We start from the raw sequence: 21,720 nt of genomic DNA, 5'->3' as shown, positions 1-21,720 counted from the left end.
TAAAAATAATTTTTGTAACGATAAAGATTTTGGAAAATCGCAACAAAGATAACACAGTATTTAACAATTCACAATAATGTACACTTTAAAGCTTCAATAGTATTCACAAAAATTTATTTATTTGTAACTTGTCGATAATACTGTTTATAAATGTGCAGTCAACATGAGTAAAATCCTAAATGGAAAAAAATTAATATAAATTAAAATAAATAGTAAAATATTTTAATAATTTATTATTCATTCGTTCTTAACTTTCTTATAGTAAAAGATTTTTTTCTTTTTTGAATGCTAAAAAATTTGCGTACGAACATTAAACCATATGAAAGACGACAAAGTCAAACAGTTCCGTGGTCGACTTTTAGAAAAAAAGTTGCTTTTTAAAACCTCACATTAGCTGTCATTTCATTGTGACGTTTCTGTCATTCTCGCACTTTTACGTTTTTATCATCAGAGTTGCATCAGTAAATACCGTACGTGGACAGTAAGCGGACGGATATATTTTCTTATTATTTTTTAGTGAACCAATTAGAAAATTACAAAAAGAAAGAGATTTTTTTTAATTTCCTTGAAAATTTAACAATAACTCAACCAACTATCGCTTAAGTAAATTACAAACCACCAATTGAAAAAAGCACAAATTTTTCGTAAATTATTAGAAAAGTAAAAAAAAGTAAGTGTGTGTGTGTCAGAACCCAAGAAAAGCATAAAAAGTGACGGAATTTTTCCAAAAATAAATTTTCATAGTTTGCCTGCGTGAATCATTAAAAAAAGTAAGAATTTGTGGGGCGGTGGAATCTACAATCAAAAAAGTGATAAATATTAGAAAATTTCAAAATAAAACTACAAATATAAAAAAGCAAAATGTTTAGTTTCCTGAAGCGTGAAAAGACCAACCAAGAAGTGGTTGAAAATGTTATTGGAGAGTTGAAGAAAATCTACAAAAGCAAACTGTTGCCTTTGGAAGAACACTATCAATTCCATGACTTTCACTCGCCCAAATTGGAAGATCCCGATTTTGATGCTAAACCCATGATTTTGTTGGTCGGTCAATACTCTACCGGTAAGACAACATTTATTCGTTACTTATTAGAACGTGATTTCCCTGGTATTCGTATTGGCCCTGAACCTACTACTGATCGTTTTATTGCTGTTATGCATGACGACAAGGAAGGCGTAATTCCTGGTAATGCTTTGGTCGTTGATCCCAAGAAACAATTCCGTCCCTTGAGCAAATACGGCAACGCTTTCCTTAATCGTTTCCAATGTTCCTCTGTTAACTCTCCCGTGTTACAGGCTATATCAATTGTAGATACTCCCGGTATTTTGTCGGGAGAGAAGCAACGCATCGATCGTGGTTATGACTTCACAGGTGTTTTAGAATGGTTTGCCGAACGTGTTGATCGTATTATTCTCTTGTTCGATGCCCACAAATTGGACATTTCCGATGAATTCCGCCGCTCAATTGAAGCTCTTAAAGGTCATGATGACAAGATTCGTATTATTTTAAATAAGGCTGATATGATAGATCACCAACAATTGATGCGTGTATATGGTGCTCTTATGTGGTCATTGGGCAAGGTATTGCAGACTCCTGAAGTAGCCCGCGTATATATTGGTTCGTTCTGGGATCAACCTTTGCGTTTCGATGCCAATCGTAGACTATTTGAAGATGAAGAGCAGGATCTCTTCCGCGATTTACAATCACTGCCACGTAATGCCGCTCTCCGCAAGCTTAATGATCTTATCAAACGTGCTCGCCTCGCCAAGGTACACGCTTTTATAATTTCCGAGCTACGTAAGGATATGCCTTCAGTATTCGGCAAAGATAGTAAGAAGAAAGATTTAATTAAGAATTTGGGACAAATTTACGATCGCATTCAACGTGAGCATTCAATTTCTCCCGGTGATTTCCCCGACATCAAGAAAATGCAAGATGTTTTACAACATCAAGACTTTACAAAATTCCATTCGTTGAAACCACACTTATTGGATATTGTTGACAATATGTTGGCCAAGGATATTGCCAGACTAATGGAAATGATTCCTCAAGAGGAGATGACTTTGGTATCTGAACCTATGGTTAAAGGTAAGTTAAAGCTAAAGTTTTTAAATTTTAATTTTTACTTTATGTAATATTTATTTCCCCTCCCACCTTTTTACCAGAACCATCAGGTATCGATTTACATTCTCTATAAAAAATGTCTATTGTAATGCACAAATTTGGCACAAATAATCCTTGTTATATATTTTGAACATTATTCACGTACCTTCTCTTAGTTTCGTTTATTTTCATTTTTACCAGACAATTATATATAGAAATGACGCTAAGCTTTGCATTTAAAGTAAATGGTGTTAATTATTATGCAAATTTTACCACCCTAATAAAAACATTCCAAAAGACATCGAAACATTTAGCAGTAGAGAAAAAATAGTTTATTTCTAATATTTCTGGACCTTTCTTTATTAGCCTCTTAAAAATCGTGTTTTTGGTGTTTTTTAGCATGCTTTTCGCAACAGTTGAGCATTTCACACGAAAAAAAACACCTTAAAATAAAATAAGTTCAGCTTTTACTTTTTGTATTTTAAATAATGTAATATACATTATTTTTACCTACTTATAGCTAAAGATTTTATTGGAAAGTAGACGATTAAAAACTTTATGAAAATTATATATTAGTAAAACAAAAATAAATATACCTACAAACATAAAATCAATAGTAATAACACCTTTGAATCATTCTAGTTTCTTATATTTACTAGACACTTAAAACACTATAACTATCAAAGTTGTTTTCTATGAAAAAGCTAGTAAAACACCATTTCCAATGAATTTTGAGTGTGTCATTTGTTAATAAGTTATATTAAAAAATATGATAATGCCAAATTTCATAAATTTAAAAAAATTATAATAAAAATATTAAAGCAAGAAATATTTAAATTTCTAAGAGAAGGTTATTAAGAACCATTTTTAAAAGATCCAATATCTCGCTAGGTTTTTTTTCATAACTGAATACATTCTACACATAATAAATCAATAACAAAAATTGTTATACTGGATTGAATCCTTTTACGAATTTTTTTCGAAATCTCTCCATAATTGATGACCTTCCTATAAAGGTCAATTTTCCGAAAATCATCCGGACGCTAATATAAATGAATAATGATTTGATGGTGATTGCATAAGATTCGTGATAGTCTAACATAATTCTGTCTTACTTTTTAGTTTTGCTATAAATATTATTTACATTGCGGACGGTAAAAACACTGTTATTAAGCTAATGTTAAGAACACTTTGGTGTATAGTGTGTAGACATTTAATCATGTCAATTATAAACGTAAAAACAAAACAAGTTCATCATTACCTTTTAACAAGAAATATAAGGTCAAATTGATAAAATATTCATAGATAGAATATACAATATTATTTAACGCTCATTTCATATTTTCAATTTCTTTTACTTGTTTTAATAAAAAAAATGCACTTTAAAAACTATAAAAATTAAAAGAGTAGTAATTAAACAATATTTTTTACTGACAAGTAGAATTATGTTAATAATTTTAAAGACGATGATTTATTATGTACAAATAAATTAACACTAAAACATCCGCTTAAATATAGTACATATATAAATATTTAAATTTTTATCTCATACAATTTTATTAACCTACTCACGGATAACATTTCAGTTTTTGGTGGTTTATTTGTTACAAATTCATGGTTAATATATATATTTTTTTTTAATATTTGAGAAATGTTTTTTTACTTTCCCATCTTACATAGGATGAATATAAAAACAATACAAAACCATAAAAAGTTTTCCCATTAGATGTGCATATTGAAGGTTTGATAAATAAAATTCAACAAAAGCAACAATAGTGCAATAATACAAAGCATTAATCGATGTTTAAAATACCTAAGCTTTCATTTGTCGAATAATCGTTCACATGTACATAGAAGTATTTAAAAATAAAATAAAATTAAGTCATGGTTTGTAATTTTTTTTAGAAATGTTTAACTCTTTTTGGTTTTTGTGTATGTGTGTGTAAGTTTTTTTTGTTTATTGCAATGAAAGGCTTTCAAGTGTAAATTGTTTTTGTTAGTTATATTAATAATGTTGTGGTTTTTAAACGAACAATGCAGATGATTCAGTTTAAAATTATTTGAAGTTTGGTTTTCGTTAACACTTTAAGGTGTCGAAGAATTAATACTTATATTTTTTATCAAATCTTTAGTATTTGTATGTATAGATAAAAAGAAAATAATTAGTACTTAGAAAATTACATCATACATACAATATCTTATCACTTAAAAAAGCTTAGAATGACGAGAATGATTCTACCATGTTCGTCATCAAAATACTTTAATGAATTATTTATATACATATCAAAAACCTTTATATGAGAATATTTAGTAAATTTTATGATATAAATGTATTATAATATTATATCATTAACAATTTCTAATTTAGCTTAATTATATTGCAGTTATTAATATTCTATCCTAAACAAGCTTTTAAAGTCTTTTAAGCCATTTAAATCCTTTTAAAAGATATAGAAATTTATAAATATTAAATGATAGATTTTAAAGTGGATAAAATTAATAATAAAAAACTTGTTAAAATATTCTTTTTATAAGGCGTAAAGTTTGAACCCACCAAAATCCAAAAAGTTTAATCATTAATATGTATCTTCAATATTAATCGAGCTTTTAAAATATATAGATATTAGATATTTCGTGTAGTTTTGTAGGAAATGGCTTTATAGATAATGCTTCACGAGACTTTTGCGGCTGATAAGAAATATAGATTTTTAAACATCCTAATTGTTGTTAATTTGATGAACAATTCTTCTTTTGTACAAAGTAAATTCTTTTGTTTATTTCAGTTCATTTCTCCGACTAATAGTATTCGCACAATTGGGACGAACGACGAATTTTTCGGAACAAATTTTCGTCGTCAAAAATAGAACCCACTTGGGTATATGAAAATGTACACAATCATTACGTATGACGAAATTCGTCGTACGTAACGAACTATGCGATAGGTTTATTTCTATTTCTTACGCAGACGAACGACGAATTAATTGGGAAAATTTGTTTTAAGACCAATTCCGGTAGCCCGAATTTACTGAAGTTTGCGGCTGTGAGTACAGCAAATGACAATAGAATATTAAAATTTTATTTCGAAAATTCGAACTTAGGTTCGAAAAATTTTTAAAGCCATTAAAAACAGTTCTGGTGGCCCAAATTGTCTTAAATTAGGCAGTCTGGAGTACACTTCATGACACTACAATGCTATGTCAGAATATTTAAAATTAAGTTCAAAAATTCGATGTAAAGTTCGAAAATATTAAAATTATCTCAAAATCGTGGAGATTCACAAAAATATAATTTTTGTTCCTTTTTCTAATTTCGAACAAACAAATTTTGAAACGAATCGACGAATTTATGCAACGAATTGTTGTCTGCTACTTCGTCGTGCTATACGAAATTCGTCGTTCGTCCCAATTGTGCGTATACCATAAGTTCTCAAGCAATTTTTTACATCTAAACTGTCAAAATGAAATCTATTTATAAGAACAAAATTATTTAAATCTTACTATGGTGTAGGGTATATAATATTCGTCACTAAAATCACTACATTATTCTAACTCTTGCTTTTTTCCTCTGCTCTCTTATTTTCACATTTACAATTATTCTCATGACTATTTGTTTAAAATTTTTATAGCATTTTTTTGTTTGTAAGATCATTTTGTTACTTTTAACTGGGTCAATTGCTTAAGTTATCAAACAAAAAGCAAACAGTATTAACGAAATAATAATTCAGTAACATTATGAGGCAAACGGTAGTTTTAAAAAATATATATTTGTTAAAAGGTTTAGAAATAAAGTAGTTCATAACTTATAGAAATAGACAAATAAAGAAGAAAACAAAGTGAATTGTAATTGAAAAATAAAAGAGATAGATAATGAATACAAAAATATATATCTAATATATCCAGGCGCGGATCCAAGGGGTGAGAAAAATGGAAATTTCTCTCCCAAAAATCAAAAATTTTTTATACAAAATATAAAAATGAGGAAAAGAAATTAATATTTGAAATTTGGAACATTCGTAGTTCTATTCTTGGACGGTGTTATAGGCTATTTCGTTTTTTAACACTTGGACTAGGAGGGTGCAAAAAGGAAGTAAAATGGGTGAAAAGGGGTCAAAATTAGTACTTTTGAGCATAAATACCAATTATTGTCTTTACTTAAGCCAAAATATAATCCATTAGCTTTTTAAAGCTTTAGAAAAATGAACTAGAATAGTACTGTTGCGAAAGTTGGACCAAAAAGGGACAAAAATAGGAGAAAAGGGGGAAAAACTACTAGTGTGCTTTGAGACCAATTTTTGTTTTCTAAAGTAACTACGCCCTTTTATAATATTGGCAAAAATGGATAAAAAAGGGAATTCTGTATTTGCTGTATAAAAAATCCTAAACGCACCCAATTTAAAATATTAAAATTTTAATGGAATAAAGGACTAACAAAAACCATATTTTTGGACGATTTAAATTTAAAGAATAAAAAAGTGTATTTTTTGTTTTTAGGAGGGCGCAAAATTGGGGTAAAATGGGTGAAAAGCGGTTAAAATTAGTACTTTTGAGCATAAATACCAATTATTTTCTTTACTTAAATATAACTAAAATATACTCCATTAAATATTGTACACAAAGAAATTATAAGGAATTTCTTCATAAGGAGATATTAAGAATTTTGAATGAATGAATATTTAAGTATAATGTTATGAAATCCCTTAAACCCCGGGCAACGCCGGGTACAAAAATCTATTGTATCAAATAAATTTTCTATCTAAATAGTATGGTAAATTCTCCTCTATATGTAACTTTTTAAATCGAAATTTCTTCTTCTTGTGGTTTAAAAAACTTTTTGAAATTGTCGACTAATAACCTCGTCTTCTTGTCACATACAAATTAATAAGACAAATAAAATTTAGGAATTTTTTATTAATCTAAAATTTTAATTAGTTAAAAATAGCAGTTGAAAATAACATCGAAATAATATTACCCACCCATCTAGCCAGCAACAGTTGGTTTTATTTATTACTCAAGTTATGATGTCACTGCAAAATTAATTTGCTGTAGAAATACGCAAGTGAAACAATTGATTTGTCGTTAAATTGATATTTTCTATTCAATATAAATGTACTTGATGTAGTCCTATTATTTAAATAATAGTTTTGTATACACGAGACTATTAATTAAACGGATTATTTGAGATAAAAATAAAATATTCTGTGAATGATGTGTATACATAGTTTAATGTTATTATAAATAGTATAAACTATAACAAGGTGTATATTTATTAAACTGCTATATGCTCTACTTTTACAAGAACATACTCTTATGGTTAAACAAATAAATTGTTTTTAATTTATTAAACTTTTCTAAATACTAAAGCATCGCTCATTTAGCAGTAACTGAGGACTTACTTTATCATTATAAAATAGCAAAGTATACTTTATTTTTTCACTTATCAGTATACTTTATCAGTTTTTGTATTAAAAACTAACTTGTACTAAAATATAAAATAGAAAACCATAGACCACAAATAAAATAATATTTAAACAAATTTAAATGTGTGGAATGTACATATATTTTTTAAAATTACGTAACCTTAAAATATAGAAGCTTGATTTTATTGCTAAAATAAAACATAGATAGAGTTTGTGAAAATTTTAATTTCATAGTCTTTTCCTTATCACTTAGAAATCTTTGCGCAAATATATGTTTATAAATTTATTTTTAATTAAATATAGACTTTGTTTAGTGATTAAGGATATAATTCGAAACAAAATTTTGAGATTTCGCTTTGTCAAAAGTTATCAATATAAATTATTTTTCTTTAAAAATAAAAAAATAAATAAATCCAATCAACATAATTTTTGAAATTATTAAAGAAAATCATTTTAATGAAACATTTTTAACAGACTGCTTGTTTTAGAACACTAAAATAAAATAACGCCACTTGAAAATGTGTTATATGTATTTATAAAATAAAATCTCAATTCTTAATGATATTATTCTCTAATATACATAAGTATGTATATGTATGTATGTGTGTATATAGTCATCGGGTTTGATATTTGGAAATGCTCAAAAAAACAAAAACAATTTTTGTTTTGATATCTAGCGTTACTTATAGATTTTAATTAGCCCTTTGAAAATATCCTGCAAATCTTGAAACTACTTCCCACAATAGACCAAGACTAACTTCAATATATGGAAAAACATATTCTATAATCCATTACATAGGACTAGTAAACGGATAATGCACTCCAGGAGATCGGCTTTGGAATTACGTAAATGCATCATTGAACCAAAATAATGTCAATATATGGTAAAGTGACCCAACTTTTCAAATAGATATCATCCGATTTAGGTACTAGATTAGTACAACTGGATAATAGACCTAAAACAAAGCTCTGTCTGTCAAGAACTGACGGATTTAAAAGGTGGTCAAATTTTTGCATTACAAGGTTTTCTTTATTGAGTTTAACTTTTTACCTATAGGGTCCAGCAAAAATTGTCCAAATGTCTTTAAATTGTTATTTCTTCAGCTAACATTTAAATACAATAGATTGAAATAAGCACCGACGGACATGGTGTTGTTATATGCAAACTAAGATTAAGTTTGGATCAATCCTTATCAAATTTTGTATTAAGATTTACTTCAATATAAAATTTACAATGTTAACACGATACCAGTGAGTTGCGGAAATTAAAATTACAAAAGTCTGCAGTACGGTTATAGATCAGACAATCTCTGTAGAAATACTTTAATATATTTAATTTAATAAAAATATAATCTAAAATCGTTATTGATTCGATTATTAGTATAATAAACCTTATTTAATTTAGTATAATAGCACAGCATATGCATTAGGGTATAACCAAAATTAGGCCCTATCACTACGTAGTAGCCAGTAGTGTTCTGAAAACGAAAATCTGTTTCACAGATCATTTTTGTGTAAAAACCTTCTGTGACATATTGATTTTCTAAAACCATTCACAAACAAATTTTCATGATTTATTAATACTATATTAAACATTTTTTGAAACTAATTTTGAAAGGAGGTAAACCGCTCCCCTATCCTTGACTTTTCTCCATCGTAATTAAACAGTATCAAAAATTTCCAGTTTTGTACTAAAAATTTGAAATTATTTTTGGAGTAAATATCGAAAATTTTAAGGCAATTACCAGGGCAACTCTCGGGAAAAAGTAATATACTTTTTCGATGTATATTTTCATGCTCTATGTTGAATGGATATGACCGATTTGAAATTTCCAAAAATTTTATTAAAGTTATCACCCTAATGTGAATGTATATCGTAATGTTACCTTCAAAAGTGCGAATTTTAAAAGGGTGTTATTGTTAAGTCTTGTTAAAACTTTCCATGGAAATACCCATATATAATTGGAAAAGCTATATTTTAAACATAAAATCAAAATATATCGATTAAACTTTAAAATATGTTGTATTATTTTTTACAAATTTCCCCTTGAACTAAATTAAATCTGGTTTCCGTTTTCCAATGGCACTATTATCTTGAATAATTAACCTAAAAATATATTAAACAATAGATAACAAACACATCTCAATGCTAAAGAAATTATCTAACAGCAAAATTATTTGCAAATTGTTTACCAGTTACACAAAAAATATTTAAAATAATAATAAAAAATGTGTTGCTACTTTATTTTAGCACTCTCCTCTACTATTTGTTCTAATAAAGTCTGTCTTGAATTGCAAAAAAAAAGTACAAAAGGAAAAAGTATTCAACAAAATTAAAACTGTCATCGCATAAATTACTGATCTTTCTCTAAATATGTATAAATATACGTATGTATATCTACACTTATTTATTTATTTTGTTTTTACCTTTAGCAGACTGTTTTATTTCTATTTATTGTCGTATAGGTTGTATGTATGTCTTTACGTGTATATAGCTAGTATTTGTTGAGATATTGAACAAACAATATTCCATCCATTAGTTTCAGCAAGTAGTATGTGCTTTTTGTCAGTATTTTTATATACATTTGCATGTTTATGTCTTTGCTGTAGTTGAGTTTAATAAAAATTGGCGCGAAACTTGTGCCTAAGTGCAAGTGAAATTCTAATGATAATACGAAACGGTATTAGAGAATTTTAGAGCAAATGTAGACAAAATTAACAAATTTTACCGTCAGACTGGCCTAAGTAAGAAAAGTCGTTGTCGTGTATCTTATTTAATTCTAGATATTCTATAGGTATGAACTTGCATGTTTGTCTGTTGATATGTTTATGTACATTTATTTTGTGTATTATCATGTAGATTTGTATAGATTGTTTAGATCTCAAATTCATTCAGTTTAGTTTAGTTTCACAAACATCTACAATTAATTTAACACAGGAAGAAAATGCTTATAATATTCGCACTCACTAATTCTCATACATACATATGTTTATATTCGTATCTTTATTTTGTATTATTTAAATTTAAAATTATATGTTTCTTACTTTAAGAGGAATCATTTTCAAGTAGAGGAAATTAATTTTAATATAATTGATGTATTCAAGTGCAATAATTATTTTTGCTAAGAAAGAAAGCTTAATAAAAGATATTTTTCTTAAAGTGTTCTAAGTAGTTTCAAAGGAATTTATTTAATATAAAGTTAAAAAAATAATGTAAATTCCTTTTAATAATACTAATACTATTGCATAAAAATACATAATTTTCGAACTTATTCGCATAGCATTTCCTTATTATTGAGTGTGAGAAACAAATACTTAAATGTCAAATAATAACCACAAAATGAAACTGACAGTTATATTATTGAAAATTTACTTTTTATTTAAGGTTAGATGGTGATATGTAGTGAATGTTGTGATTACATTGATAGAAAATATTAGGTTTATTATTGATTTGTTTCTAATTGTATTCGCGAAATTCAATATATCCATATAATTTAGCAGCAATTGTAAAAAATCACAATCTTTAAAAGAAGTTTTTTTAATATTTGCAAGGATTTTTATGCACTAAATTTAAATAAATGATTTAAAAATATGCGTTTATAATATTCACTATAAAAATTATCCACTAAAAATGTGGAAAATATGCACCAAAAAAATATTTCTTTGTGAAGGTCTATTTTAACAGATATTCAGATCTTAAGTTTTTGACAACAAATATACAGGTTTTTAAGGATTGCTTAATGTACTATAACACCACTTTAATGGAACCACAACCTCGAGAATGACTAAAATAAAGACTAAAAAACAATTTTATAAAGTACATATTTAATTTCTGAAAGTGGAAAACGATTCTATTAAATTTGGTGTATGAATGTATTTTTGTATAAATTATATTTATTCCGAATTTTTATCATTTGGTAATATTTTTAAATGAATTATGGAGATGAGATGTAAGAATAAAATTTCATCAAGTTATCTTTTTATATATACACACAGACTAAGAAATTGATATTGAACCGATACTTTAAGGACAAATATTTTGGACGTAACACTTAGCAGCACAAACTCAAAATATCTTTCGCACTATTGTGGTTTTAAAAATTAAATAAAACTATGTAAAATTTTTTATTTAAAAAAATTTTAAATATGTAAATACCAAATTTGTTGTAAAAATATGAAATACAGAGAAAGCAAAGTAATTTGTTTTAGAAAAATTAAAAATATGCAAAATTTGCATTAAAAATGTTGGAAATATACAAAATATATGCAATTTATGTATTTATAACAAAATATGCAACAAATCGATGCCATTTTGTAGCAAATTCTTTGATTCGAAAAGAAAATTAGTTAAAAGTTATTTTGAGTTACTGACTACCAACATGCATTTGCATAGAAATTCTTGCCCTGGTGAATTTTCTTTAAAAAAAATTAAAACCAAACATTTTCATAAGAATCAGTCTGGTAAACCATTAAAATAAAATTCTAGTTTCTCCGTTTGAGCTATACCTTGCCTTCAAGAGACGAAAAGGCAAGATCGTGTTAAATAAAGGCAAAAATATATCAGGGATCCAGATTATCTCCCATTTTTTGCACGGCTATGCCATTAAAGGCAATTACTTACCATTATCGCTTACAAATTGGAATTTAGTTAATTCATTACAAATTAAAGATTTTTCGACACAAATTAAATTGTTTTAAAATTAAACTCAATTTTCTTCAAAACAAATTAAATTTTATTCGAAATGAATTAAATTAACTTTTTTTCATTATTAATTAAATTGGTTTAACTTCAAATAAAATTTTCTTTTAATTTAAAATTTAAACATAAATACATATTAATTAAAGCATAGTAATTGTTGACGGAAAATAAGCCGTCAAATAAACCATTATTACATCTGATAAACAAATATTTGTCATATATGATGATTTCTAAAGAAAAGAAGAATGAGAGTATCAACTTTAAAATTTGGCTACAAAAGACTATTAACATACTAGTAGAAACATTCTTACAAATAAAACGGAAATATAATTTTAAAAGATTTCTATTTATATTAAATTCTAGAAAGATTTTATTTGAAATTAAATAAATCGAATTAAAAAAATTAAATCAAAATAAAAAAGAATGAATTTCAAATGAAATAAATTAATTTATATTGAAAAAAGTTTAATTTGCTTGGAAAAACATTTAATTTGTAATAAAAGATCGTTAATTTGAAGCTAAAAACCTATATATGAAAATTTAAGTGAACTGAGGGGAAGATATTTACAAAATAATGAATATCAACTAGATTTTTATACAATTTATTTTTTAAATATCAACTGCTTATTACTTGACAAAATGAAAAAATTTAACTTCGATTTTCAATAATAAACAATATGTATGTAATAGGTTAAAATATAAAAATATTCTATATTTGAAATGAACTGTTAATGTATGTCAATTTAAACAACTGTTATGGATGGGCTAACCCACTGTAAATTATTCATACAATGAATAAATAGAAAATAATAAAATAACTTCAGCTGACGTTTGTTTAATATATTTATGAAACTGTATGTACATATGTACTTTTTTATACAATCTCAAACAAAAATATCGGTCATTATTCTAACAATATTTGTAATTAAAAATAAATTATTTATTTGTTCAATTAAAAATGTCTCCTTTTGTTAATAACTTTTTAAATATTTAAAAAATGAAAAATTAAAAACGGATTAGAATAACGTGTGTATTATTTCATTTGATTATTATTATATCAAGTTTAGTTTAAATATTCAATGAACTTCAATAATTAACACATACTGTGGCCATTATTAATGTAGCTATTTTCGAACTTGCATTTTATTTGCAAAACCTCATTTCTTATATAAGTTCTCTTTGGTTTTTGTGCTAAATATAATTAACACTTTTTAACCAGTAATGAGGTCATCAAATTTTTAAAAATTTGACATGATTCATTCCCAGTTGATCAAAGACACACAAGTCAACTAACTTAGTTCTTAAACGATTTGTTTAACCCTTGAAAGCCCCAGACATTGTTCTACTAAATATGTATTTGTCGTAAAGAATACACCCTTGGAAAAATTTTCGATTTAAACTATCATATCATTATTTGAACGAGCAAATAATTTATTTGCTTATGTTGTTGTTAATGTTATCAGTATTTACATAAACTTAAATGTTGTATAAAAGTAAATACTACTTGTATATGTGTTTTTTTTTTTCTTCAAAAATTAGAACAAATTTAAAGTATTCAGTTAAAATTTTATAAATTGTTTTTGTTTGCTAAGTTTTATTTAAAAAAATTACTCTAAAAGAGAACTTAAACATAATACATATTGTCTCTTATAAAATATTTGCTTGAATACACTAAATAATATTTATTGCAATTATGATCAATAAAAATATAATTGTTTTGAAACAAGTTCAATTTCGAAATAATATTATTTTAAAACTTATAGAAAAGAAAAATCTTAAATTCGCGCTAAATATAGAAAAACCTTAATGTTATGAATATATTTTCTAGAAATATAGATTTTTACTTTTAGTATTATTTGTATAAATGAAAGAACTTTTATTAATAACTTTTTTTCTAAACCATATAACGTCATTCTATTGTAAATACATGTTCTACATTTGATTGATAATAAATAAATAAATACATATATGTATGTATAAATAATGAATGATAGATAACATTTCCTATGCTTTCAATATGTACATGTATTTATTTAAGAAAACTAATCACTTTTAAAATAAACTATTTCCTTACATTTGCATTACATATCAATAATAATTTGAAACCCGCATTTCAAAAAAAAAAAAAAAAAAAAATAAAAAAATATTCGTACAATAAAAGTGAATGAACTTTGAAAACGAATATTTTTTTTAATGATAAAACTGTATGTTTGAATGCCTCTAATTTATTTTACTTTTATTTTTATAATTTTCTTTTCTTTTTTTGTTTTTTTTTTTCAAATTAAAAGTTCAGTGACGACATTTACGAAAACAAAAATAAATACAGATTTATTTCAGTTGTGTTATTTTGCATTGACAATGATATTGAAAAAATACACAAATTAGTATATTTTTATTTTTTATCTTCTTTAACAAAAATAATTTCGTATTATTTAATTAATTTTTTTTTTTGTAATTTTTTGTTGGTTTTTCTCACTTGGCCACATGATACCACAGGCATACATACACATATTTATTATAGTTATAGGCACGTTATTATAAAAATAAATAAAATTTTAAATGTTTTCTATTATTTAGCACTTTTTAAACAAACATAAAAAAGTATTAGTAACATAAGAAAAGTTTAATTTTTTTATTTCAATATCATAAATGAATATTTACATAAATTTTTTATGAGAAAAATTGATAAAATACTCTTTTTGTAATTCCGAAATGGATTTATAAACTTAAGTGTATGAATTCATACCTTTATTGTATTTTCCGGTTCCATAATAATGTTCAAATAATTTTTTCATTGATATAATTACTAAACATTATATTAAGACTTGTTCCTTTATACACAATCTTTATTTAAAATGGCGTTAGGGTGTGTAAATAAAATATACTTAGTTAATGATTTGTATTTGAAGTCTAATGTGAACTAAATATAACATCAGGGTACGAACATGAATAGTTTATCATTAAGGGAAAAAATTACATAGATATAGAGAATAGGTAATAGGAAACAAGACCATTCCCCTTGGATTACAACATAGACGATTTACTGAGTCATTACCCTAAAAAATACATAGATTCTGTATTCTAAAACAGTGGCATATGTTATGCTTGATCGTCTCTACTTCCTCCTTATCTCAGCATAACGTTCAATAGTCCGCTATATTACTGTCCGTTTAGTGACAAAGATCATAACCACCTAGCAAAAAATAATTGATGTCATACTTTACAAACTACATCTTAATCACATCTAAAAATTATATACTATTCACTTTTATAAAGCAAATATTTCCTTACAAATGAAAACACAGTTAAAAGTAAGAAAAGAGTTGTAGAAAAGTCATTACAAATAACATATTTGAACATTAAAATTTAATGAAAAATCAGTAAAATTTTCATAACAGTGTCATTAAGAGAATGTGTTTTATTTTTGACATCCAAATATTGGATTTTTATTATTATTTTTTTAATTAAAAAAAAATAATTATATTTTTTATCATAAAACCGATTACTTTGGATTTCACTAGACCAATCCTTTTTAATCGTTTAATAATATGAAGTGAACGAAATACGTCAAACTCTTTCAATGTAAAAAAATAAACAGAAAATTTATTTTTAGAGATATATTTTTAAAATTTTAAAAGCATATTTAAACAGAAAAATTTTTTAAAGATATATTTTTAAAATTTTAAAAGCATATTTTAAGCACTTTCTTAGAGCATATTTGCGGTTTCCCTGGTCATAACTGTGCAATGACACGTTAGCATCAAACTTGCCCTTTGATGTGTGGCCATGCCGCTTTGTACTGCGTCTATTTAGTAACACATGTATTTGGATAGCTACTATAGAACAATTTCAGAATGTTTAACCAGCCACAAAGTGTAATATGAATCATTATTCGATAAAAGCTTGTTTGTTTACAACAAAGAGGTTTATCACTCCTAATTAAGTCTTCTTATATAATTAATAATTATAGTGTGATTTATACATAACGGGAATTTCCGATTTCCAGTTAATTTTACCATAATTTAAAGAAATTTAATACATAGTTTTCTATACAAATATTTTTTACATTTGCAAAGCATCATCAAACAAAAAAGTTTCCCCGAGGAAAGCCATTCCTGCAGTAGAATGAATTATTGACGTTTCAAATGTATTATATATGACATATTGATTTAAATATATAACTTATTGATTTATCAATATTAAAAAGCTGAAATGGGTTGAACATTATGTTATGAAAAAATAGTATGTCTTACCTTTAAGGTACGTTCAGACCTATCAAATATTTAATGAAAAACATGTAACTACTAATTTTTGTAAATTTATTTCTGATTCTGCATGATTTTTGTAATTACAAATATTGTTGAAATAAATAATAAAAATGTTCTGAACTGATGTCATCAAAGTTATATTTTGTTTGTGCAAATAAATATATATTTAAAGGAATTTAAAATGTAGATTTTTTAGGGGTCACGTCATTTTCGTCAAACATTTGTTAGGTCTGAGCGTAGCTTTATTGCTTGATATAGGAACAAAATTGTTAAAGGTTTATAGAACAAATTTTGTAAAAGTGTCTTCTATTCCTTTAATAAATTGTTATGAATAAGGCCTTAAAAATTTAGTAAGATTCCATTTTATTCTCATAAAACCCATAAATAGTCGCCAAATTTAATTAAAAAGAAAATAAATCCAAACAAGATATTGTGAAACCGGAAAGAGGATTTATATACATTAGACCGATTCACTATGTATTGAAAGCAAAACCGTGTTTTTTACCGCTCTCAAAATTTACCTTGCTTTGTTTTATGATGATTCCCAAAATATTTTAAGTCCAGCGATGTTCGTTCGTGATCTGGACTTAATTAAAAAAAGTATTTTGGAAGTATTTTTTCAATTTTTTGTTTTGTTTTGAAACAAAATATCCAATATGGGGTATCGTTTTAAAGGGGGTTTAAGCCTCGTCTGCTTATAATAGTCATATTCCATAATATTTAAAATTTTTTTGTTTTTCACTAATAAAAATTAAACGTGCACAATTTTGCACACCACTAGACTTGGATTCAAAAAACCTTTTAAATGATAATATATATATTGTATATATATTTTGTTTAAGAAATACTGTAAAATTTAAAAAAATAAAAAGGGTCTTTTTTTGTAAGTGGTCCAGCTGAATGGCCATCGATGGACCAGAATTATTTTGAAGGTGGGTAAAATATTGAATTGAACATGAAAAATCGTGTCACCCATACGATATTTTCTTGAAAACTATCCAGCTCACGAATGGACTAAACTTAACCGAAAATATTTTTGGTAACATCATATTACATTACAGAGAATATTTTGATGGAGAGTAACTCAGTCTAATATACATCAAATACGAAGAAATGCACTTAGGCCACTATCGGACTTTTTGTGTGCTACTTAAATAGGAGGAAACCGAATCCACCGGTTACTAGATAATACTAATCTAACGGAGGCCACTGAATAGCATATAGTCTCCTAGTTTTGTATCAATAAACAGAGATTTTATACCTCATGTAGTTTTGTAGAAAATAACTTACATCAGACTGTTGTGGCTTATTATTTTTATTTATAAATATTTGGTCTCAAAAATAAAATTTAATTAATATTAACAATGCGATTAATGCTAAAGTAGTGGTAATTCATAATATTGAAAGTAGTATATTTCGTTCTATCCAATAAATTTAGTTTTTGTGGTTCTTTATTTATTTTTCTTAAATTGCTTTTTATATAGATATTTTACTTTATTAAAGTTTGCTGCATTTTCTCTTACAATAATCTCGTAAACCTTTTTATTTTAATTAAGTTTTTTCATTTGTCATTTTGTGCGTATATTTTATATACACGTAAATCTTAAATACTGTAGGTAATGTAGATTTATGTTTGTCCATTAACCTCAAGTGTTAGTGAACTTGTTGTCTTCGACATTATTTCAATGTATGACAGTCTTTTGACCTCTTTAACGGTAGATTTTGTAATTTGTTTTGAAATTTTATTAGTGGGTCATAATAACATGTAAAGAAATTATAATTTAAAATTTTCTACATTAATATATATTCTTTTATATTCTATGTTAGGTTATATAATGTAATATATGTATATTTAAAAATGAGAGTAATAAATATTTATATTATTCATATCTTTTGTTACTATGCTTATCTTATAAAATAATTTAACCTTAAGTTTTGGTGTTTTTTTTTTCTTTTCTTCAAACTTTTAGTAATCATATTTACTTTAAAATTTTTCCCCTCTTTTTTTTCTCTTAACTACAATTTAAATGTATATGAATGTTTATTGTTTATTTTCTTTGCCATTCACTTTAATGTAGTTTTAGTTAATTTATATCACATGTTTAGCATTAAATTGCTAAATAATTTTGAAGGTGTGTGGTTTTTATAATAATAATTTTGTTTTTGGCCTCTTCTTTTTTTTGTTAATTTTGACATGTTCTAAATTTTTTTTAGTTTTTTTTTACTTAACACGATTTAAGTGCTTTAAAACTATTTCAAAATATGTACTTTTATTTCATTTTATATCATTTACTTAGTGTGAATTGTTTCTTTTTCTTTATTTACACTCTTTTAGAAGATACTGTTTTCTCTTCTTCCTCTCATGCCTCCCACTGTGTAGAGATTGTTGAGCCAGTACAGTTAAATGTACGACAGCGTTTTAATGATTTATTAGTAAATTTTATGAATAATAGTCGTAATAACTTGAAAAAATGTAAAAAGTAAGATATGTTATATTTTTCAAATATTCTTGCACTGTTGCTTAAATGGCACCTCGTTAATTTTGGCACTATCTGTTTTCATAGAATAATTATGCCTGAAAATTAGGACCAATTTTATTGAAAACCTAACAAGTTTATTTTCCTACCTTTTTATTTAGTCCTTGCTTTCATGGCAAATGATATTTTATTTTTATACTTCAGACATATTATAGTTTAATTAAAAAGTTATTAAATAAAATAACAAGATATTTTTAGAAGAATTCAAATTTCATAATTGATATCAATTACAAATATGTAAATACTATTAGAGTCAAAGGTTTTTTTCAGTATACCCACTGACTTAAAATAGTTTATTAAACAAAGCAAATCAATTGTAATCCATAAACAGAAAAAGCTAAATTATAAAATTCAGAGACTAAACTCCAATTGCCGCCAATAATAAAATAGTCTGTCTATCTTTATAGAAAATTTATAAATTGCTATAGTAAAAAAATACAAAAAAAAAACAAACTGAATTATAAAAAACTCAATAGTAAATGCAACAACATATTTGTATATAAATACAATGTATGTATGAATCTTAACTGTGCAGCGGTTGGATGGATGCACTCACCCAACTAGTAAACAGATGAAAATGCGCGCACACTCAAGTAGATTTTAAGAATTAAAATTGATATATTAAAGTACTAAGAGCTTTGGCGCATAGTACAGCATGAAATACATGTATGTATAATAAATGTAAAAAATAAAACCTCTATTTAATAATTGTTAATAATTGAATGGTTGAAAAACTTATAAACTTAAAAAACTTATAATAAAACTATTTAAAGTAGACAAAACTATTTAAAGTAAACTTGGTTGTTAAAATTTTAAATACCTTTAATATGATATATAGTAAAGGTTGATTTAGTTTATTAAATAATTATCTTAAATGCATAATGTTTAAAGTTCAATTTCTTATTGAAATATTGGAAAAATTGAAAAAAATCAAATAAAATTGTTCACTCTACAGAAAGAAAACTACTAAGAGTTTGCCCTAGAGAATGAAATGGTCCTAAAGAATCATATTCCTTATTCATTTAACAAAGGCAGATGAGTAGGGAAATAATGTAAACTACGACATAATTTAGATAAAAAAACACCTTTTATTGAATGTCTCTTTATCGTCATGAAAAATATATTGTTAAAATTTTCAACTAATTTTAAATACTTAAAAAAACAAGTTATTTTGTACTTTACAAAATAATTAAATTCAAAGTTGAAATTCATATTATTCATTGAGAAACAGAGAGATTAAGGTTCACTTTTGATAAATAATAACACCATTTCCTAAATATATAGAATAAAAAATTTTTCAATAACTAGCAAAACCTAATTTTCATAAATTTATATTATTCTTTTTAAAATTACTTCCTTAATTATCAGAATAAGTTTTATTAACAACTCGTTTATTTATTTTAATATTTATTTATAGGTGGTGCTTTCGAAGGTGTCATTGATGACAACGTTTCACCATTCGGTTATATGAAAGGTGAGGGTATTGATGCTGGTTTCGGAGAACATGATTGGATCTGCAGCAGGGATAAAGAACGCACAGATGTTATATTTAACAAACTATCCCCCGTTGATGGCAAAATTTCGGGTCAAGGTAAGTTGTTATACAAATCAATTTAATTATTTGTAATCAATATAAAAATACATACAAATATTTCTATTATTTTTATGTGCAGCCGCTAAACAAGAACTTATCAAATCAAAATTACCCAATTCCGTGCTTAGTAAAATTTGGAAACTTTCTGATGTCGATGGTGATGGTTTCTTAGATTCAGATGAGTTTGCTTTAGCTCTACATTTAATCAATGTTAAATTGGAGGGCAACGAATTGCCCAATGTTTTGCCCGAACATTTAGTGCCACCATCGAAACGTTGCTAATGCTTAAAACTATACAAAAAAAAGCAAAAAGTGAATAAAAAAAATAATCTGGTGTTTAGAATTATAAACCACGCTATGTTTTCACATTACTTCGTTTATTTAATTTAATATATTAGTTTCTTTCTTCCTTTCTTGAATTTGAGAAAAAAGTCAGAATCTATTATATATTCTTCATTGCTAAATCAATGCCTTTATTTGTTGTTATAATATTGAAAAAAGTTTTATTTCTTATTTTATTTTGAAATTTGTTTATGTAATTGTGTACATAACATTAGTTACAGGCTGAGTTTAAGAATTTTGCAAAGAATAATTTACATTTTATTTTTCGAAAAATTTATAACATTTTGGAATAGAAAGCTATCATACAAAGAGTGTTTAAAAAACGAAATTTATTCTAAATTAAATAATATAACTTTTTGTATAAAAAAGTATACATATAAATAAAAGAATGTAACCTACTATTATCGTACGAGTCTGTAAAAACGTATTTATTTCTTATTAAAATTTTGCATATTATTAATAAATATACACACAAATCCTAACTAATATTATGAATGATATAAATAATAATAAATTAATTTACAATTTATTTAAGTAATATATAAACACATATTTAAACATTTTATATCTGTATGTATTTAAAGAAATCGGTGTTTATTTAAAGCCTTTTTTAATGCAATAGCTTATTTATTATCGTTATTATATCATCACATTAAGTAAAAGATAAACTTGTGCAATTCTTTTTTTTTAATTAAATTTTTCTCCTCAAAACATATTATCGTTCATATCACGTTCTTTTTGTATTATCCTTATTTTAACAATT

The 21,720-nt window shown here is 25.5% G+C and overlaps 1 protein-coding gene across 1 annotated transcript; it reads left to right on the top strand.

Moving 5' to 3' along the window:
• Positions 1-436: 436 nt before the first annotated feature.
• On the top strand, positions 437-21,634 carry LOC111681519 (EH domain-containing protein 3). Its single transcript, XM_023443355.2, has 3 exons — positions 437-2,086; positions 20,439-20,612; positions 20,695-21,634. Exons 1-3 carry the CDS (start codon positions 862-864, stop codon positions 20,895-20,897), a joined length of 1,602 nt encoding a protein of 533 aa, XP_023299123.1. The 5' UTR covers positions 437-861; the 3' UTR covers positions 20,898-21,634.
• Positions 21,635-21,720: the final 86 nt, after the last annotated feature.

The sequence above is a fragment of the Lucilia cuprina genome, chromosome 4 (assembly GCF_022045245.1).
Source record: "Lucilia cuprina isolate Lc7/37 chromosome 4, ASM2204524v1, whole genome shotgun sequence".
NCBI classification, from domain to species: domain Eukaryota; kingdom Metazoa; phylum Arthropoda; class Insecta; order Diptera; family Calliphoridae; genus Lucilia; species Lucilia cuprina.
The sequence above is the reverse complement of the archived record's forward strand: the minus strand, read 5'-3'. Positions and strand labels throughout refer to the sequence as shown.